Genomic DNA, 22,798 nt, shown 5'->3' on the forward strand with positions numbered 1-22,798 from the left:
ACCAACGTTCTACCGACTGAGCTACAGGAGCTCAGTGGTTTCACGGGGTATATTGTGGCCAAGGTACACTGGTGCGCAAGCGCACAACTTGCCAGGCAACCTTCACATATACGTAGGGGATCTCTACCACCGTATAAAAGTGGCTGATCCAGCTAGGCTGCATTGCCGGAGCTGCCAAGCCTGCAAACCTCATGATCGCGATACGTTAGCTGTGATCGCCAAGTAAGGACCTGCGCAGTGGGGCGATCCTGCCATTGAATGAAATATTACTGCGTTACGAAAATTATCGTCTTTATCACGCAATATGATTCTCAATATATTTTGGCATGTTTGCACCTTCTGTTTTTTATAATACAAAATTCATGGCGTTTGTTGTTTATACATTTAATGTGACTATGGTCAAAGATAGACCCACATGAAATGTGCTCCCAACCCAAAACGAACAAAATTGTGTTGCAACCTTAGCAAAACATTTTATTAAACCCAATTTTCAAACATTGTTACAACAAACGTAGAATAGAAAGTCAGCTTCTGAATAAAATTGTTGAAAAATGTAATTGAATAAGCGATGTGATGTAGGTGAAGTAATGCGCGCTCAAATCAGAGTAAAATCAAATCAAATCATGTTTATTTTGCGCAAAAAATGCAACTACGATAATGCACAATAATATAAAAGGAAATGAAATGGCATGGGCGCCGATAAAACCATAAAGGTTATTGAGTTAGGCGCCCATGTAAAGGTGATTTTCTCACGGAGTATCACCGTCTACCGTAGGATCGCAGCCAGTCGCACTGGGGGGTGATGGGTTGCGACAGGCTGCATGTGACGGAAGGTGGCCACCCAGCCGTGCTGGCCAAAGCGAGAGAACTATGGGTTTAAACTTAGTTGATCTTTTGTTATTGCTTGAGCTCATGAAAATCACAAGTCATTTGTTCGATGCAAATTTAAATTCGATTTCGAATTTGTTTGCGAAAGTTTGTGAAACAAATCCAGTTTAGAGGTGGTCCGGCATATACTTTCGCCGATAAAACTTGGTCGCAAACTTTTCTTATTAAAAAACAATTTATACCATTCTACTACTAAATGAAGCAATAATTGGGCAAGAAAACCCAAAGCAGAGTCTAACATGAACGACAAGTTTATAAAAATAACACACCAGAGCATTAATACTACTAGCAGGAAGTTAACACCTTATCACACAATTCGGAAGAGAAAACAACATTCAGTAGTAGTGCAAAAACAAAACGAGTAGAAAAATCATGAGTTTCAATAAAACAGTGAACAATTGAGCATACAGTTCGTAGGTTGGTACCGAAACACAACAAGAAATTACACAAGATGCTGAAGCTCACAGGTGTGTGGGATAAATACAGCTGCAAAGGTTCCCGGCAGAAAAAAATTTATGAACAAGACTTCACAACTATCCGCTCGTCGACGGCTGCGCGTACCTTAGATAACGTGTGTGTGCCTTATTAACGAACGTGCACGTTATTTGAAGCCTCCAACAGTGTCAAAATCCCAATAAGAGCGACATACGCGATCGCATTCCAGGTGGTACGTGAACACCTTTCCGTAATTTGCGGATATAGTTAAAAATCCTTGAAAAAAAATTAAAAATTCGCAAGTGATCCCGAAATGTTCGTTACTTCATCACCTGGGTTACTTTGTAACACTCAACTAGGTGGTACGCGTCGAAATTGTTTTACCTCCAAGTGGTACGCAACCAGAAAAAGGTTAGGAATCACTGGCCCAAGTGATTCAGTCCATCTTGGTATAATTTATGCTACTTTAAAAAGAGCTTTTCTCGCATGCTGAACTAGAAGTTATTGATTCTGACGTCACAACTAATTTTATGTATGTCACAATGTGTCATCAATCAACGCTAAATAATCGCTATTCGAAAATGAGGCTTTTCGGTGGTATGGTTAACTTGTTTTTAACTAGAGTTTGGTATTGAAATATTGGAAATCAGACGAAATTGGTGTCATTCCACCAACCTCAACCATCGCATTAATTGACAAGCAACAAATAAATTCGTTATGTTTTTTGTCTGTTCTGTTGGGCGTTGTTAAATGACTAAGGTGTTTTGGGGGCGGTGCAGAAAAAAAGTTTGAGAAACACTGGACTAGAACTATACTAACAACAAAGAAAACGGCGCGAACTACAGATATCCACTAGATGGATACATGAGTGATATTTGCAAAAGTGAAAGCAGAAAACAAGAGCATATCGACGCCCATAAGCTGATGACAGTACATGTAATTTTACCTAGGATTATGACACTATCGGCCAACTTAACATGCGCGCACGTTAATAAGTTTCATGTTCGTTAATTAGGTACGCGTACATGAGTTTGACTTATGACACAGTTAGCCATGAAATCTATCCTATTAAGGTGCATGTACACTAATAGCGAACGTGCTGCTTATTAACGCGCGCGTATCTTATTATTCCACATGATGTCGCTCTTATTCGGATTTTGACGCTGTTGGTCAGATTTTGAATAACGTGCATGTTCGTTAATAAGGCACACGCACGTTATCTAAGGTACGCGTACAATATGATGAATTATGACTCCGATGGCCAACCATAGATGTGGGTGTTGAAGTTGACATTCGAGCCAACTATACTGCCAGATATATTTGCATTTTCAGTATTAGTTTCCAGATGGCAATCTAAAAATGGAGTGCAGATTTAATATTTATCAACATATGAGATTTATATGCAACACACGGGGACCCTACAAAAGGCAAACATCCACTGAAAAAATGAGATACACATTCAATAAATTTAAATGTTCTGTAAGGTAAAAGCATTTACCTGCTCTTCTTGATTCCATAGGAACACTTTCAGAAATTTTGTATTCCAACTCTTTGACTTTTGATTCAACCAACTTTCTTCCACTCGGAAATAATGATAGTGACAAATCTTTAGCAGTTTGTCTATATTTAACGACGTTGTGTAAACAACTAGCAAAGTGTTCTGCACCAACATCATCAATTGTGTTCTTGCCCAAGTTAATGGCTTGCATCTGTAAACATTAAATTCAAATTAGCTCCAGACAGTGTCAAACTATCAGGTCTTGCAAGTGCAAGTCTTATCAGTAAAACTGCATTTGTTTGAAAAATTACTACAAGCAAGACAACACAAATGCTATAACTGATTCACCAAACAAATGTACAAAATTGTCCAGATCACTAAACAAAGCAGTTTTCATATCACAAGTATTACCTTGCTTGGATTTTTTATGACTGCTGCAGACAACTCGCTTACTCCAACTCTTGTGACTCCACATCCATCTACATCGAGCTTTTGTACTTTATGTCAAAATTTGCAGCAGTCATAAAAAATCCAAGCAAGGTAATACTTGTGATATGAAAACTGCTTAGTTTGGTGATCTGGACAATTTTGTACATCAAGGTTTTGTGAATGGGCTTGCGGAAGTCCGATTTTATTTAGATGTCTATCCCATGAGCTGGTTCTGGGTTTGTCGTCATAGCCAGTCATAAATGCTGTGCATATACATCAAAATTAAAACTACGTTACAGCTAAACTTGGGGCAATGCAATTTGTTTGAACAAAATAATATTATGCTTTAAAGCAGGGTTCACCTAACTTTTTTCTCAAAGGGTTATACATATTTATATATATGTATGTACATGATGAGTGGATCCTACAAGTGTGGTTGGGTGACCCATAGTTGAAATGTTCCTTGTGGTTTTAAACATAAACACAGTAACATGTAGTGGAAAATTTTACCCCAGTGGATTACATTTCCCCTTTTCTTCATTATTAACAAGCAATGTTGGGTTTACCTTGTTGTTTTTTGTATTTATGCGATTGAAGTGTCATACTGCAGAATGTCTTGTTTCTGTGCTTTGTTGGGTGACACATATTGCTAGACCACTTAACACTGTCCTTGCAAAAGTTTAATGACTATTTCGGCTTTCTAATAGTTTATTGTTAAGCACCATTTGATGTTCAGCAAACCTAGCATCAAAGAATTCATTAACAACATAAAATACAGCATTTACTTTTGATGACAAAACTGGCTTTATTGTCTACATACAACTTACTGGTTTCTCAAGTTGTGATATGGAATTTGCAATCTTACAGATTCCACCACTTGTCATCTTACAACCCCGCAGAGACAGATCGTCCATCCACTGAATACAAGAAGCAAGAGCAGATGCACTTTCATCATCAACTTTGTTCCCACCAAGATCCAACGACGTCATCTGAAACAAACATGATTGTTTTATTGATAGTGCCTTGTGGCAAAACTTTTAGTGTAATTAGCGGCAAACAAATTTGTGTAAACAAGCTTAAAATGAAAAGGTCAAAAGAGGCAGTGGCATGGTACAATAGCTCACATTGGGTGTAATGTTCAAGTTAGACCGGCAAATTGAGTTTTTCATCAAATTTCAGTCTCAACAGTTAATAGCAAGTAACATCGTTGGAGGGCACCCAGGATATTTTAAAGTGTTATTTATTAAGAAAATGTTTTTTATAGTGAGCTGCAGACAGGGCCACTGTTTCAACCTTATATATCTCATCAGTGCAGCTATGGTGTGACTTACAACGATCTTGTCAGTTAAATAACCGGCAAGACTTCCATTATGTGGTGACTATATAGCCAGTAACCATTGGGAACCAAATTATTTTTCAAGTTCAATATCATGAAATATGCAGTTTAAAGTTATGTTCGATAGTAAATTGCTGGTTTCATGAGCTGCAATGTGATGGATTTTATTTTTACAACAAACTTATTCTTTAACTGTATGTCCATAAAAACAGTGCATTTTCATTCAAAAGACTGCATGCAACCATACAAATTCTGCTGCCTGTCATACTTTAGTGCGACAGACACAGTACTGTGAAGAACATACAAATGCTTGTAGACAGTCAGATATCATGAACACTGGTTGTCGATGCCACAATAAAAATAAATCTGCATTAAATCTTTCAATAAACCAATGTTTAAAAATATAAATTTGTATTAATTCCAATTCTTTACTTGCCAAAAATGTATTAAAAAAATACTATTTCAGATTTGATTCTTCTTTGTGGTTTTTCACATGTGTAATATTTAATGAACACAGACCCAGTTAACGTAATAAAATAAATTAACTTTGCAAACTGACTTTTCCAAACCAAAATATCTTACCCTTTGTTTGATTGCCTTGGTAACTTCTTGGATTGCAGAGTTACTGACATTTTTCATGGTAAGTTCAAGTTTTGCAGGAAATTTATGTATGACCCATGACAAAGCACAAGCTTCTTCATCACCATCCACTGTAAGCTGGTTTGTAATGGAAACCTGTGTACAATGTAACTAGATAAGTTCACTTATCCTTAACATGAGAATAATTAACTCTAGTTAAATCCTTTTAATTGTTGATAGAAGAACCAGATTAAATATTCCAAGTTTTCCAAAGTTCTGTATGTTAAGAGACATATCTCAATTTCACACAAATTAGGCCAAAATCTGGTTTAACTGAGGCTTACTGTATAATGTGTGCTATAAGGGTTGTCAGAATGTTAGTGATTACAAACTGTGCAAACACTCATTTAAATGAATAGTATGTCATATTTTGATTGATTTGCTATCTTTTAATAACTATTTAAGAATAATCAAACCTCAAATGCTTCTTCAATGTACTTTTTGACCAATGTATCAGGATGCAAACTCTACAAAGCATCAAAACACAATGTTTATTAGTGGATGGACCAATCCAAATGCTGGATGAATAACAATAGATTTGAATTCTATAAATTTTTAATTTCTTTTTCAGGTTTATCAACCAAACAATTACCTGTAGTACATCTGCAAACAGATCAACCTTTCCACAAGGTTTAATTCCATTCACTGATATTTTGAACTTTGTTACAGTCAGCTTTTTAAAATTTGTTTTTGCTTGATCCGAAAGCAAATGTAGGAAAGAATTTGAAACACAGTTTCCACTAATATCTAGACAGTTCATCTAAAAGAATAAAATTACATAAGTTTTATCACAGAATGTTTTATTTGGAATTATGACCTTTTCAATGTAAGTTTTAGCTTTTAATTTATTGTTAAAACTACAGATGAAAACAAAAACAATAAAGCAGTAGTTTAGAACCCATCAAATTCCTTGCTTATAAAATCAATATTTATTTATGAAACATTTAACTTACTTGATGTTGAGATCTTGATAAAGCAGCAACAATTTGACACAAGCTGGGACCAACAATATTACAACCAGACACAGACAGGTTTTTGATCAAATGAACAATTGATGCTATTGCAGATGCAACTTCATCATCGATTTTGTTGTTATCAAGGGTGAGGGATGTAAGCTATTACAAAGAGTTGCAAGTATTTTCTGGTTCATGTTTTTAGCCAGCACAAAAACTTACAAATGTATGTAGCTTCTGATTTATTGCTTATGTAAGTAATGCTAAATGTATTAGGTTTAATGTGCAACAAAATCAGAAACTTACTTGATGTTGAGATTCCAACAAACACTCAGCAATTTCATGCATGTTGGAGCCAACAATCTGACATCCAGACACAGACAGGTTTTTGATCAAATGAACAATTGATGCTATTGCAGATGCAACTTCATCATCGATTTTGTTGTTATCAAGGGTGAGGGATGTAAGCTATTACAAAGAGTTGCAAGTATTTTCTGGTTAATGTTTTTAGCCAGCACAAAAACTTACAAATGTATGTAGCTTCTGATTTATTGCTTATGTAAGTAATGCTAAATGTATTAGGTTTAATGTGCAACAAAATCAGAAACTTACTTGATGTTGAGATTTCAACAAAGCATCAGCAATTTCATACATGCCGGAGCCAACAATCTGACATCCACAAACAGACAGGTTTTTAATCAAGTGCATAATTGATGCTATTTTAGATGCAGCTTCATCATCGATTTTGTTGTTATCAAGGGTTAGGGATGTAAGCTATTACAAAGAGTAGCAAGTATTTTCTGGTTCAAGTCTTTAGCTAGCACAAAAACTCACAAATGTATGTAGCTTATGTTAGTCATTTTGCATGTATTTAGTTTTGATGTAAGTTTCTAACAAAATTAGAAACTTACTTGATGTTGAGAACTTGTTAAAGAATCAGCAATTTTACACACGCTGAGACCAACAGCATGATAACCAGTCAGAGACAGGTGTTCAATCAAGTGAGCATTTGATGCTATTGCAGATGCAGATTTTTTATCTAGTTCAATTCCATTTAGGATGAGGGATCTAAGCTGAACATAAAATATTAACTGAGTACCCTTTAGTTTGGTTTAAAACTTTTAATAACTTGCTTAACAAATTACATGAATGCATGATCATACCATTTGTTTTATTGCACTGACAACTTCTTGGACTGAAAAACTTTTGACATTTTCCATGCTAAGTTCCATTGCTGGAGGAAATAAATGCATGACGCATGACAAAGCACAGGCTTCTTCATCACCAACCACTTTAAGATGGCTTGGAATGGGATTTAACTGGTAACAATCAAATGAGTTTAGTTGAAATATTTTTAACCTGTTGATTATTATTTTTAAACAGGTAATTGCATTATCAAACATTAAAAAATATTTTCTGATATGATCTCTAAATTTTAAATGTATATTATGCCACTTTTTTATTCATTAATTTGCTTTCTTTTACTATTGATACATTACAGGATAAAAACCCAGGTTTAGCTTTGGCTTTTAGTTACAATTTCTGTGTGTAGAAATAATCTTATTGTCTATGCAAACAATTCTTAAGTTTTTTTTTAATATTTGCAAAAATAACCTAAATCGCAAGAGCATCTTTTAAAAAATAAAATATTTTTACTTCTTAAGAATATTTAACCTTAAATGCTTCTTCAATGTAGTTTTCAACCAACATGTCAGGGTGAAGCGAACTCTAAAAGATAAAATCACAATGTTTTAGTGGTAAATGGACCAATCTAAATGTTGTTAAGGTTAAAAGGGATTTATGTGCTAATGATTTTTTGCATCTTTTATAGGTTAACACACTTTAACAATTACCTGTGGCACATTAAGGATCAGTTCAAATTTCCCACAAGATTTAATTCTATTCCCAGATCTTTCAAATTTTGTCAAGATCAACTTGTTGACATGCGTTCTTGCTTGACCCAAAAGCAAGTGCAGAAATGAATTTGAAACACAGTTTCCACTTATATCCAAGGAGTCCATCTATAAGATTAATGTCATCTTAGTATTATAAAGGAAAATCGACTTGAAAATTACTAAAATGCTTTACAAAAGTAGTGTATGTTTTAAAAAGCTTCAGAAACGAAATTTATTTTTCATCAGAAACATTATTAGTATAGTAATAAACGTAAAACTAGCACATTGAAGTTATTATTGAATACAAAACAATTAACTTACTAGATGTTGACATCTTGATACAGCGGTAACAATTTTACACATGCTGGGACCAACAATATGACAACCAGACAGAGACAGATTTTTTATCAAGTGAACAATTGATGCTATTGCAGATGCAACTTCACCACCAGCAATATTGTTGTCATCAAGATTGAGTGATGCAAGCTGAAAAACAGTAGTATTCAAATACATTTCAAGCAATTTTCGCTTCAATACAACCAAAGTAACTTATCTGACATATTTTTGTGAAATATTCTAATTTTGAACATGTTTACACAGTTTAATATTTGTTGAGAAAATATTTTCCAACCTTGCAACACTATTAATTAGACATTAGGAACTGTTTCTTTTTATGTACTCAACTAAACAACAATCCAAGTATGCTTCTTCCATTGTAATAAAGTTGTATTTGTTGTTACCCTAGTTTTGTCTTCATGTAATTATTCACCATATATTAGAATTCTGTCTTCTGGTGTACACTTTACTTGGTGATGTTAGCAACTCTAACATGTATCTATAGCTTTGGTAATATTGCTTATTTTAGTTCTAATGTCCAATAAAATTAAAATCAATCAACTTACTTGATGTTCAGAACTTGACAAAGCATCAGCAATTTTACACATGTTTGGGCCAGCAATATTACAACCAGACAGAGACAGGGTTTCAATCAAGTGAGCAATTGATGCTATTGCAGATGCAGCTTCATCATTGATGTTGTTGTTGTCAAGAGTGAGTGATTTAAGCTGAACAAACAATAATATCAAATGCATTATTGCATAAAAAGAATCTGCCTAAGTTTAGTCTGTATGAATGCTTCTTCTGCATGTTGTACTACTGTTGCACATTTGTTGCCTTCCTTGCCAGAGCAACTTTTATGCAAATGGTTATATTTAAAATTACAAAAATAAATTTTGCCCTAGAGGATAAGTTTTCCCTTTGCTTCATTATTACCAAGGAATGATGAGTTTAACTTGTATATAATAGGCAAAGACTATTTCTGCATTATATTAGTTTTAATGTTAAGCACCATTTGGTGTTTGGGAAACCTAGCTTCAAAGTTTACATTAACAATATAAGATACAGCATTTACTTTTGATGACAAAACTGAAAGTTTTTTATCTACATACAACTTACTGGTTTCTCAGGTTGTGATATGGAGTTTGCAATCTTACAAATTCCACCACTTGTCATCTTACAACCCCGCAGAGACAGATTCTCAAACCACTGAATACATGAAGCAATAGCAGATGCACTTTCATCGTCAACTGTGTTTCCATCAAGATTCAATAATTTCATCTGTAACAAACATAATTGTTTTGTTGATATTGCCTTTTGGCAAAACTCAGATAATCAGGATGCAACAAATTAAAAAGTCAAGAGAGAAGATGGCATTGTTCATGCCTAAAAAATGCAAGTTGTGAATAAAATTAGTTTTAACTTGCATCCTTTTCTTAAACCATTTAACTAATCACAAAAAACACTTGTCATGACAAGTTTTAACAATCGTGTGCAAAACTAATATACCTTCTGTCTAATTGTTTCAGTGACTTTTGAGAATGCAAAGTTACTGACATTTTTTATGGTAAGTTCAAGTGCTGGACGAAATAAATGCATAACACAAGACAAAGCACAAGCTTCTTTATCACCATGCACTGCAAGTTGGTCTGGAATATAATCAACCTAAAAACAAATTCAATTGGTTTTTACAAAGAATTATATAATATTATCTTTGCAGAGATTCTTTAGACCAGAGATCCTCAAATTTAGGAGGTTATGTCCCTTACAATCAACTTACCCATGTCAAAATTTATGTAAACTGAAATATATTTCAATATCATACACATTGATATAATTATGAAATGCTGGACTTAAGTAGTCAATGTACTAGCACCACACAGTTGGTAAGTTTTTTGTTTTCTGTGATCACATTCATTTTTTTTAAGAATAGATCTATCATGAAATGGTTATGCCATTGCTGATTCTCATTCATTCCTTTGTGACCAAGAGGAACAAAAACAAGTTTTTTTTTTAAATTTCCCAAACCTGAAAGACTGATTTCACATATTCTTGTTGCTCATTTCCTTCTTTTAGTTGACCCTAAAAAAGTAGATGAGTCAATAACAAATTTAAAGTATAATTGCATATTAACCAATTAAACCTACTGTTTGGGCCTCTTATGTCCTCTATCTAACTTTTCTATACAAGCTGTTTTTTTACTTCCGAAATAGGTTCACTATAAAATAACTTGTACCTCAGAAACACAATGGAGCAAGTCACGTTTTCCAGCACTTCTTATGCCATTTTTTGAAATTTTAAACTTGGACACAAAAAGCTTGTGAAACTTGGACACATAAAGCAATGGCAACACAGATCTTGAAATTGCAATTTTGCCAATATCCAAAGAAGTTTTCACCTACCATGTAAAAATAACATTTTTTTGTATAGTTCATAAATTGGAGATTTGTTAAAAAAAACAATTGTTTAAATTTGTCAGTTTGTAAGTGTTTATACTTTGATAGAAGCCACAACAGTCACATACTTAACAATCACGAATCTTAGATCTATAAACAGCAAAACAAGATGGAGACTACATTAAGTAAACCACAATAACAAACACTCCGATTTGTTACACCCCAGAAAAGCATTTTCGCCACATCGGTAAAGTGCATGCTTGAATTGCAGTTAGCAAACTTCCAGACCCAAATTATCCGACCAGATTTAATTGATAAATAACTAGATGTAACAAAAATTTGCTAATATTAAATCATAGAAATTGTCGAAGTTTAACATGAGTAAGTTTTCATATAGCTGGAAATTAAAAGCGTAGTTTAAAAAAAACTAACAACCTACAAAATGGATTTTCATAGTTTGTATCACATTACCAAGAAATATCCTACTCATGGAGACTTACGTATTCAGACAATGCACAGCAGTGATGGAAACAAAGCTACTTCTTAAGTTTTTACCTTGTCTGGTGGTTCAAAAATTTTAACAAATTTTTTGAAGAGTTTATTGGAAAAGCTTTCATCATCAATAATCAATTTTCCAGTAATTGTAAAGCTATCTCTTGCTTCAATTACTTGGGTGGTCACATTTGTGCAAATGGATAAGTCCTGAGAAAGACAAATAAGTTAATTTGCATTTTAAAGATGTCATCTTCATCTAAATTATGTGTAATAATATATTGCCAAACCTGTATATGATTTTTCATTAGGTCCAGCAATATTTGAAAACTTCCATGATGGAATTTGCACCCTGCTGTAATTATAAGGTTATAGTTTTTTTTTGATTTTCTTAAAACACAACCAATACTATAAGCATCAGTTGGAAATATGTTTCCGGTTAAAGGCAGTGTTTCTGGGAACAAATTCACAATGTCTGCATAGAATGCTGTATCATCAATTTCATGTAACCATGAGCAAAATTGCACAAGTTCTTTTTCTTTAAATTCAGCTTTTTGTATAAAAAAAAGGCGCTTGAGTTGGTTTTTCTTTATAGACACTTGTTCATAGTTTCCCTGACTGAAGCAATCTTTTGTAGCCTTACCAACCTTGTCATTACAAAGACCAAAAATAAATTTTGTAACAACTTCCCATCTGCTTTTCTTTACTTCCAGAAGAAGTTCAGTAAACTCCTCAAGACTGGCAAAAAAGACAAGGTAACAAGCAGCAAAATATTCTAGCCATATTAGATGTGAGAAGTTGCTCATAATTTCAGAACTCATGATCTTCATGTGCCAGTTTTCCTTAATCACAAATCGCGCAAGAATCCCTGTTAACGTACGTTGCTCGATGCCCACTGCCTTAAGATCATCTGTACTAAAAACAAACTTTCTGTCCCTAAAGCCATTCCAAGCCAATTTACATATCTTGCTTAAGTACTCTTGTATCTGTTTTTCTTTGGGATAATCCAGCTTTGTTTTTTTCTCTTCTCTTATAAAGTCCTGATCAAAATAATATTTAAATCCATTTGAATAAACATTAGTAAGAGAGTGAAATCGGCCATCGCCACCTTCTTTAAGACTGTTCCAGATGACAAATGCAATAAAAATGCATTTTGCTGGAACAAAACAAGAATACAAAAAGTTTGGATTGCCTGTTACAACATTCCATACTTCATCTTTGTTATCTGTGCAAATCTGGTTGCAAAGTTTTTCTTGGGATTTTTTATTGAGTCCTGAAACCTCAGCAACAAACAATGGTCGGTGATCTGCATTAATATCAAAAAAATGCTTTTGTCGTGAAGTGAAAACCTTTTTTGCACTTCGAAGCAAATCACCTCTCATAAGAGCATAGATATAGAGCAGAGGTTTGTTTGCTGCTTTTGGATCAAAGTTTGTGTATCTTAATTCCCAATTAGCTGCAGCCTCATCAAGACCATCTGCTGTAATTATTACCTTGGATTCATCAAGTAGATCGAGAAATGATTTTTTGTTGTGTTCTGCAATAGGTGATTTGGCATAGGAGTTAGTTGGCAAAGAATTTTTAAGCAAAAATTCTACAAATGTTGTGGGAGTATCAAAGTCAATGTATTTTACAGAAATGTAAAAACAAAACTGAATCCAATCAATATTCTTCATTGTGCCAGACACTGCTTTTTTAGTGATAACCTTGGATAATGTGGTTTTTCCAATTCCTGGCTGTCCAATTAATGCAACAGTGTTTGCATATTCAGGCTTTCTTTTATTGTCAGCTAATTTCTTTGCTTTTGCAAAAAGTTCTTCGACTAGTACTTTACTGTCCTGTTTTAAGTTAATCTTCTCATAATCTTGACTCCTGTTGTAATGTCCATCTTCATCACTGTATTGTGGAATGCCTGCTTTCTTTTTACGATTGTTTGGAGGCTGTACTTCTTTTAATGGCATATCAGTTATATCCAAATCACAAACTTCAATATTCTGTTGTATCAACTTCTGATAACACACATGTCTGCATTTCTTTTTAACTGCATCAAGCAAAAAGCCCTGGATGACCAGTTCCTCTTCTGTAATAAAATTTTAAACATATTAGATTAGTCAAGATAGTTTCAAGGTGGAAAGTGTTAATAGGGTATTTGTAAATTACATTTCTATGCTTTGGATGAACGCAGCATTAAAACTGTGTTATAGTGTTAAAACACAGTACCAAAACAGCATTTCATTTGCTGATGTAAATATCCGATATTGAAACTATGTGGGTGAAGGCCACTTGTAATAAATATATTCAGACTGTATTATTTGTTTGCCTATACATCTATCAATTGTTCCATGAATTTGTGCAAAAAATAAATATTATTTCACAATCTATGTAACACAAAGTATCAAAAATATTACTTACTCTTGGTAACATTGCAAGCATTACTGCACTCCATTTATGTTGTTATTTGCCAGCAAACAAACTGTAGTGGTTGGAAAATTCCAATGTAGAAATGAATGCACAATTGTTCTCAACAAAATTCAAATTACTTTAAAGTGCAAAACTGGTTTACTAATTTATCAAATAAGGAACCTAGGGAATCAGAAAATTTACAGTAAGTTATGGAGCTAAGGAATGCAATGGAAGTAATGCACAGAAAGGGTTTTTGCAGCAAGCGAATAATAGAGATAAGAACATCAATATTATGTAAAACAGAGTTTCCCAAACTTGGTGCAGTAAAACATGACAACATGACAAGAAGAAACCTTATACACAGAGAAAAAAATTGAAAAGTTTGTATAATTTTAACAGATTAGATTTGTCCAAATCCATATATTTCAACTTAAAGAAGGTGGAAGGAAAACATTCACCACATGCTTGATGTCTGTAAGGAAGAATAGGAAGGATTAACAAAGGCACAATGTCTGTTCTAGGTCAGATATAAAAACACAGGCTCACCACATCACAACTACTACAAATAATCACAATTTCACTTTCTTGTTTCACATGATTTTTTTTGTATTTTCGGGTTCAAGCCTCATTTTCAAATTCAGCAGTTTGACTTTTTTTTGTTATGTACAGGGTGTATTTGTTAAGGCAAACCAACTATTTGCTGAATCATAATAAATTTCTGCATTTAATTAAAAACTATATAAAATTTTAGGAATACTAACCTACAACTAGTAAATATTTCGAAAAATAAGTAATTATTACATTAAAGACACCTGAAATGTAAACAATAGATTCTAAAATTACATTACACATGGATGTTATCACCAGAAGCTAAAGTTTAAAAGCTGCCGGTAAACAGAACCATACAAAACACTTTCATGTCGTTCAACGTTAAGGTAGTACCTGGGCTGGTATTGAATATTGCTATATAATCAACTATTTACTCTTGTTTGTGAATATTTGGTTTAAAAATCTGGAAGTTTCGTTCAAAAAAATTACTTCTCAAGTTTGAATTAAGTCTCTTGATTGAAGCGACTTGCGACCTTACGCAAAAGATTTCTATATACACAGAAGGTTAAGTAGGTGGTACTTAAAGCCACATATCAATCCTATAATCCTAAGCGAATATGATTTTTACCTTTCAAGCATAACAGAAAACACCTGATATGACGTCTCATTATGCAATTAGCATGTTTACAATATTTGTTCAAGAAAATAGAAAAGTCAGTGGTGAGGGACACTGTTTTTAGGAAATGTGGCAGTTGCAATACGTTTATTGTTACAGAAATTAATGTAAATATACACGACCAGAAGAAGTACGCCACCGCATTTGCTAAAACATGAAAAGTTAAAGCAACCTAGAGCTGCTCTGACATTGCAACAGCGATTTTTCATGAACATATAAAGTTTACTTTTTTTATCAGCGAAACATGGAAGACCTTTTACACCTTTTTATTCTTATTTTTATTTTTATACAGATTATTCTTTTTTTGTGATTTTATAAAAAATACAATAAATTTTTTGGCAAAAAATGCAGACAGGTGGTAAACTTCAACTGATTAAAATTAGCCCTCAAAAGTGACTCAAACCTTATTCAGTTTTAATCACTAGAGCACATTTATCAGATAAATGAGGCACAGAGCAATTTTTTAGCTTTTAATTGTTATATTTTTAACGTTGTGATTGTGCAGTTACGATTGGCAGGTTGTAATATGTATTATCAACAAACAAACTGATCATTCCTGAGGTTTTTTTACAATTTATAAGTTCATATTTTTCCGGTTTCAGGTTCAAGTCTAAGTGTAAATGAAGATGCAAATCCCGATTTTGCCTGGATGAATTTTTGTTCATAATCCAATCAGATGCTTACCTGTAAAATCCAGACCAGTTGTATTCCGGTTATAAACATGATTCATATTCTTTTCATCAGATATGTTTGGATGATGGATTTCGTCTTACCAACCAATGTTTGGTGAGCGTTGTAGTCTGTATTATTACCAGAACTCCAATTTAGGCTTCTGCGAATCACATTGTATGTCAGCTTTTTGCCAATTAATTTGGTTATGTGGGCTCTGGACGAACATATTGCCCAATCTAATGTTGTGCTTAATTTATTTAACATCATTTATGCACATCACTATCATCAGTGGACCTCAGTCGGTAGAGCAGTGGACTTAGTAAGAACAGGGCCATGAGTTCAAATCTCACAGGGAGCTTAATTTTATCCCCAAATAATGGCCTGTGCCATGGGGCGATCCTGCCTTGTCATGCAATTGCATGAAACATGTCTGTGTTTACTTAGTGTCATTATCTGTTACCAGGCCACTCAAGAGCGGGGACCACGAATTGCAAACCGGGGCCGACAAACACAATTGTTTGCCTTGAAACTATGGAAAATCCATCGTAAAGTGATCTTCAAAAACAGTCCTTGAACACCACATATTTTCTTTCAGTTCTTGAATACATGAGTTAATTTGACTTAACATGATCAAAAGTATGAAGGTTTGTTGTTTTCTGTACAACGATGTCATCCTCACCATGTCAATATAAACAAATACAAGGATATTTATTATAAGGGTAATCAAATGACAACTAATAACTGAGATCGTGACAGACAGTACAAGAAATATCAAACATGTTTGATAACTTGTCACAAATAACAAGGATGGGTAGTACATGTAAGTAGCAGCTACCATACTTACAGGGTCTTCCAGGTTGGAAAAAATTGTTTTGAAGTCTTTATCTGTGCGTCCCCATTGGACAACAAGTTCATCTTTTATTTTGTGAACAGATTTGAGTAAGGTTTTTGCCGCAACACCATGTATGTTATTGACACAAAGATCGAACTTCCTTATCTGAAAATAGAATGGTATATAAAGCAAAAGTACTATGTTTGACCAAATCTGTGTATTCAGTAAATATCACAACAGTTTGCAGAAAACGATATGTCAAAAAATACCCATTTTGCTTAAAAAAATGAGTTATTCTCTATAAAAAATTTATTTTCAGTCGAATGTAGATCTTTCATTCATCTGTTTGGCTCCATAAAGGCAGAAAGCTCAATTTGCAATAAAACAATAGTGCAACTAAATATATAATCAACATTTAACAAGTACAGTTACTGATAACTTCACATTAATACTGTTGACCCTACATAAAAAAAGTGTGGAAAAAAAATCTGCAATTCGATCAAATGCCTACTATCGAAAAAAGGTCTCACAAATTAAATTAAATTTCAGACTTCAATACCTCTTTTTTGCAATTAACCTTTGTCAAGCACTTCTTCCACTATTATGAGTAAAATGATTCCAAGAATGACAAAAAATACAGAATACACTTTTTAGTTTCATTTTGAAAGATATAATTAGTCGCATACAACTTACTGGTTTCTTAAGTTGTGATATGGAATTTGCAATCTTACAGATTCCACCACTTGTCATCTCACAACATCGCAGAGACAGATTCTCAATCCACTGAATACATGAAGCAATAACAGATGCACTTTCATTATCAACTGTGTTATAATCAAGATTCAACGATGTCATCTGAAACAAACAATAATGTTAAAATATAAAGTTGCTATTGCTGCCAGGCATATTATACTTCAATTGTCTGTTCTTATGGCACTTTGAAATGTAACTTGTATTGACCGACGTTTCGCCTGCTATCCACCAAGAAAATGAACCAACCAGAAAAAATAACGCTAACATGGCTTGTGAAATCACATGATGTTATTGAAACAACAGTTGTTGTAAAGCACCGGTTAATACAAGCACTGTTCCTTATCATTAACACAGCGATTGTTCTTGTGGATATGGAGCGCTTCTAGGAAAAGGCGCTTTGTATGATCCACCTCCCTTTCCAGAACTTTGGCCTTGTCGAAGGCAATCCGATGACCTTTTTAAGGCAGCATGCGACGATGCTCCTTAATTCTGGTTTTTAGGGCTCTTCTGGTTTCCCTGATGTAGACACCCTCGCACTCTCCACATGGAATTGAGTAAATCCATCCTTTTGGTTCCGCTGCTTCCATGGCAATGGGGTACGACAATATACTACGGAGTGTTGTATGGGGCCTAATGTAGACCCTAATCCCATAATCGGTCGGCATCCGCTGTAAAGTCTCAAGGAGTGTGGGGATATAGGAAGAACCACCGTACCGCAGGTTGGCGTCGGGTCTTTTGGTGTGACGGACGATCTTTCACGTGATATCCATGAGGGATATGAGTTTTCCAGCATCGGGCCTCGGATTTTATTGATCTTTTCGACAAACAAGATCATGTCTTAGAGATCAATATCATCTGAGACGCGCTGCGGGAAAAAGCCCAGGTTCTGAAAATGGAGGTGGATCATACAAAGCGCCTTTTCCTAGAAGCGCTCCATATCCACAAGAACAATCGCTGTGTTAATGATAAGGAACAGTGCTTGTATTAACCGGTGCTTTACAACAACTGTTGTTTCCCGCCCTTTTAATAACAACATGTGATTTCACAAGCCATGTTAGAGTTATTTTTTCGGATTGGTACGTTTTTAGGGTGATGGTTGTGGGCTGTACCATTACCCTGAGGAAGCCTTGTTGGATAGCAGGCGAAACGTCGGTGAATACAAGTTGTGTTTATATGTGCCAAAAGAACAAACTATTAAAAAAATAATGTTAAAATTTCAAACAATTTATGTATTTGTTTTCACAAAAACTCTTGATCAAGTTGCCTAATGTCCATGTATGCTGGTATTAAAATTTGAACACATGATGCCACTTAACAGAAAATACACTGTTTGACCCCAGAAAATAAAACATACAATCAAACCAGGGAAGTGAGAGAAACGCAGTAAAAATGAGTCACAAGCAAGAGTGTCGGCCTAATTAAAAAGCCAAAAAATCACAGGGATACCCGTCAGCCTTAAATATATATATATAAACATAGAAAACCTGTTGTTTTATTGTTTTGGCAACTTCTTGGATTGCAGAGTTACTGACATTTTCCATAGTAAGTTCCAGAGTTGGAGGAAATAAATGCATGACCCATGACAAAGCACAAGCTTCTTCATCACCATCCACTGTAAGCTGGTTTGGAAAGAAATCAACCTGAAAACAATAAAACCAGTTTAGTTAAAGTTCTTCTAAACCATTTTTATGTACAATTTAATTACTTGACAGCAGTACAATGTACAAAAAAAATTAAAAAAAAACAGTGCACCGGCAATTACTGAAAGTTGTCAAATGTAAATTTGGCAAAAGTTTGGCTTTTGTATGTAGCACATTTTTGTGTAATCTGCAACTTTTTATGTAGTTTTTTTGCAAAAAAAACAAAGCAATGCCTTTTACCATGTATACTTTTTCATTGGTGCAAAAAAAATAATTAGGAATAGATGAATATTTATGAACATGAAAAAGGGATTTCTAAACATTATTCAAACCTCAAATGCTGTTGTAAAGTAGATTTCAACAAGGGTCACAGGGTGCTCTAAACTCTAAAAGATAAATAGACAATGTTTTGTTGAATGCAAATCTAAATATTTATGTTATCTGAATACAGATGGCCACTATTTCGATCTACTAGGTCTCATTTTTGCAGCTTGATGTGACCTAATAGGTTGAAACAGTGGTATCTGTCTGCAGCTCACATAATTCATAATATTGGATCCATATTGCTTTTATTTATAATCTAAAATGTTTGGATCAAAATTCATTTGAGTGCACTGTATTTCTCTGAAGCAACAGGCTTTGGATCAATATAGTTTGTTGAAAGTGCTCCAAACACTTGGTTTCACGTACATGGCTAATACCAGTTTCCAAGATTTGGGTGTTACTGATATTTTATTCCTTCCTTACATTGACACACTTCAAAAAATACCTGTAGTGCATAAGAAAAGAGATCAACCATCCCGAAAGATTTAATTCCATTCTCTGATACCCTGAACTTTGTTACAATCAGCTTGTTAACATGTGATGTTGCTTGATTTGAAAGCAATTGCAGAAGTGAATTTGAAACTTGATTTCCACTGATATCCAGAGTCTCCATCTATCAGATTAATGCCATTTTAGCTTCATGAAAAGAATTTCTATATACCATGTACTATATAACAAGAGGGCCTCATGTTTTTAATGTCTTTTTTATTACAGTTGGATGACAAAACTACAGACTCCAAAATGTAAGTGTGTCAAACCACAAACTAACAGAAAAAGGTTATTTTCATCAAAATCCAAAACATTAACTTACTTGATGTTGAGATCTAAATAAAGCAGCAACAATTTTATGCATGGTTGGGCCAGCAATATTACAACCAGACAGAGACAGGTTCTTGATCAAGTGAACAATTGATGCTATTGCACATGCAGCTTCATCATCAGTTATGTTGTTATCAAGGGTGAGTGATGTAAGCTAATACAAAATAGCAATCATTTTGGTTTTAAATGTTTGCTATCACACAAAACATAAATATGTTTCCTATGGTTTTGTTTTCTTTTATATATCAGCTTTATATCATGTATAAGTTTAAGAAGAGTTCTCAAATGGCCTGAGTATCAGTTTCAATGTTAATAAAATGAGAAACTTACTTGACGTTGAGATTCCAAGAAAGCATCAGCAATTTTACACATGCTGGGACCAACAATATGATAATGAGACAGAGACAGGTTTTCAATAAAGTGAACACTTGATGCTATTGCAGATGCAGCTTCATCATTCAATTCAATGCCATTTAGGGTGAGTGAAGTAATCTGAATATAAAATATTAACAAATTCTGATTCAATTTGACGACAACACTACAACACAGACATATAATGATTTTAACGACACTTTTAATTTTCTGCCTTTTTCAGAATTGCCCCTGAATTTAACAATTTTATTTTGATGTTGAAGATAAAACTAGTAAGTTTTTTCGTCTGTGAACATCATTATCATGGCAACTAATTCAGCTGAGGTTTTTTACTTAGCATTCATGTTAAGTTATTTTTTATTAATTTTGTGTAATTAATAAACTGCCAAACTCAACCATAATGTAACAAATTCCACTATAAGATGTCATGTTATATAAATGCTTGTGTTATCACACCACACAGAAGTAAAATCCTTCATTTAATAAAAAGATTTTATAAAAATGGATGTAAACCAGTCGTTCTCTTTATTGTTTTCTTATTTAGTAAATCTGCTCCTGGGTGCCATGTTACAATATATTTTGTTTGCTATAAAAAGGCTACATAAGTTAGTTTCCATTGTAAAATGAGACAACATTTTTTAAAAACAGAGATTTATCAATCTCTTGGCACACATGTTGACATGTTGCCGTAGAACCCCTGATGATTAAAAATCCAAGGGTATAAACTTAATCCTACTTAAAATACATTTCACCCTGTTTTCTTTCGATATCTTGCCCACAAAAAATGCAAACCTTCTGTTTTATAGCATCCACAACTCCGTGGATTGCAGAGTTACTGACATAACCAATGGTAAGTTCCATTGTTGGAGGAAATAAATGAATGACACATGACAAAGCACAAGCTTCTACATCACCATCCACTGTAAGCTGGTTTGGGATAGAATCAACCTGTGAACAATCATAGAGGTCTGGTGGAGTTTTGGGCAATTACCACTAGATGGGTAAATTGAAGCAGTCACAAAAAGAACAACTTTATTCTTAACTACCGAAAAAATACATTACAGTTTGTTTAAAAATCTGGAAATAAAACTTTATCACATTAACTTTTTGTGGTGTCATTAAATCTATTTGTTTACAGCTAACGAACATTATAAGAAAAGATCAAGTTAATACACATTTTCAAAACTATAACACAATAAACTTTCCAAACCTCAAATGTGGATTCAATATACTTTTTCACCAATATTTCTGGCTCCATTGAACCCTGAAAAAAATATTTATTTACCACAGCATAAAAATGAACGTTGGATCTACAAGCAACAACTAAGCCAAAATCATATTTCTTTTAACCATCAAGAAAACAAACATATTTTATGCTACATACATGCTTTTACTAACACGGTCATACAATAATCATGCAATTGCTGTATATTTCAATTTATAAAATAAATTTTCATAAAAAAATACTAACCTGGATTTTTGGGAGAAAAATATATTCCTAATAATTGTTGCAGATTTTGTGTTATTGCAATGTCACTTTACCTTTATTATATCTGGAAACACATCAACTTTTCCACATGCTTCAATTCTTTTTTGTGATATTTTGAACTTTGTTACAATCAGCTTTTTAACATGGTTTAAAAGCAATTTTAGACAAGATATTGAAATTGGAAGTCCGCTGATATCAAGAGAGTCCACCTAATTAAAAAACAAAAGACGTAAAAATTAAAATGAACATATCTTTTGTAGTGCATGAGGAAATATTTTTTTTAACTTACTGGTTGGTCAAGCTTGGATATAGTTGTTGCAAGTTGTGTCATTGAAGTACAGCTTACTTTGCAACCACTTAATGAGAGACTTTTTGTAACTTTTGCACATGAAGCTATTGCATTTGCACTTTCATCACCAACTGTGAAACCTCTCAGCACCAGTGACCGCAACTACAATATTGTGGTTATAAAGCACATGTACACAGTGTAGCACAAAAATTATAATTTAGAACCAAACACAAGAAAGTAATAACTTTGTACATCAGTAGCAATTGCAGTTATGACAAAATCAAACAACTCTGTTGTTTACAGGTTTAAACTTATGTTCAATATGACCATTCAATGTAGATAAAGAGCTAACATAATGTATTATGAAATGCACTGTAATTGAGGTATTTCTCAAAAATTAAAAATACAATATGATGTATCTCAAATCTACCTGAAAACTAGTTCACTTACTTTTGTCTGGTCAGTTGGTGTAAAATGTTTAGCAAATGTTTTAAGAAATTCATCGACTGATTCTTCTTTCTGGGTATCAACTATTAACTGTCCCTTAATTGCTGAGCAAGTTTTGGCCAAATCCTTTATTACTTGAGCAGTCACTTTATGGCTGATTAAGAAGTCCTGGCAATAATAAAACAGAGTTTACTCATTTTTTAAGAATCTCAGATTTTATTGCTTAAAATATTATT

General features: G+C 33.7%; 2 protein-coding genes across 32 annotated transcripts in view; both read right to left on the reverse strand.

Annotated features, from left to right (window-relative positions):
• LOC145894913 (uncharacterized) overlaps positions 1-22,798 on the reverse strand; it is a 133,325-nt gene that overhangs the window by 105,806 nt on the left and 4,721 nt on the right. For 23 of the 31 annotated variants that reach the window (XM_082983592.1, XM_082983615.1, XM_082983612.1 and 20 more), the window contains 23 exons: positions 22,566-22,730; positions 22,116-22,277; positions 21,880-22,035; positions 21,548-21,601; positions 21,130-21,285; positions 20,296-20,457; positions 19,958-20,119; positions 19,592-19,759; positions 19,155-19,208; positions 18,667-18,822; positions 9,529-9,690; positions 8,976-9,137; positions 8,395-8,559; positions 8,032-8,199; positions 7,853-7,906; positions 7,342-7,497; positions 7,090-7,251; positions 6,791-6,952; positions 6,485-6,646; positions 6,179-6,340; positions 5,818-5,985; positions 5,642-5,692; positions 5,169-5,321 (listed from right to left, as the gene is read on the reverse strand). In XM_082983592.1, the coding sequence (XP_082839718.1) occupies positions 5,169-5,321; positions 5,642-5,692; positions 5,818-5,985; positions 6,179-6,340; positions 6,485-6,646; positions 6,791-6,952; positions 7,090-7,251; positions 7,342-7,497; positions 7,853-7,906; positions 8,032-8,199; positions 8,395-8,559; positions 8,976-9,137; positions 9,529-9,690; positions 18,667-18,822; positions 19,155-19,208; positions 19,592-19,759; positions 19,958-20,119; positions 20,296-20,457; positions 21,130-21,285; positions 21,548-21,601; positions 21,880-22,035; positions 22,116-22,277; positions 22,566-22,730 (3,282 nt within the window). Of the gene's footprint in view, positions 1-5,168; positions 5,322-5,641; positions 5,693-5,817; positions 5,986-6,178; positions 6,341-6,484; positions 6,647-6,790; positions 6,953-7,089; positions 7,252-7,341; positions 7,498-7,852; positions 7,907-8,031; positions 8,200-8,394; positions 8,560-8,975; positions 9,138-9,528; positions 9,691-9,918; positions 10,075-10,437; positions 10,492-10,645; positions 10,808-11,360; positions 11,508-11,587; positions 13,378-13,709; positions 14,419-15,609; positions 15,721-18,666; positions 18,823-19,154; positions 19,209-19,591; positions 19,760-19,957; positions 20,120-20,295; positions 20,458-21,129; positions 21,286-21,547; positions 21,602-21,879; positions 22,036-22,115; positions 22,278-22,565; positions 22,731-22,798 lie in introns of those variants that run through there. The other 8 variants (XM_082983597.1, XM_082983599.1, XM_082983601.1 and 5 more) reach the window with 8 other exon arrangements.
• LOC145894938 (uncharacterized) lies at positions 612-3,958 on the reverse strand. Its single transcript, XM_082983658.1, has 5 exons — positions 3,817-3,958; positions 3,233-3,513; positions 2,822-3,032; positions 2,590-2,676; positions 612-2,121 (listed from the first exon to the last, which is right to left on the reverse strand). The coding sequence occupies exons 3-5, from the start codon at positions 3,030-3,032 to the stop codon at positions 2,078-2,080; spliced, it is 342 nt and encodes a 113-aa protein (XP_082839784.1). The 5' UTR covers positions 3,233-3,513; positions 3,817-3,958; the 3' UTR covers positions 612-2,077.

This window comes from Ascidia mentula, chromosome 3, assembly GCF_947561715.1.
Source record: "Ascidia mentula chromosome 3, kaAscMent1.1, whole genome shotgun sequence".
Taxonomy (NCBI): Eukaryota; Metazoa; Chordata; class Ascidiacea; order Phlebobranchia; family Ascidiidae; genus Ascidia; species Ascidia mentula.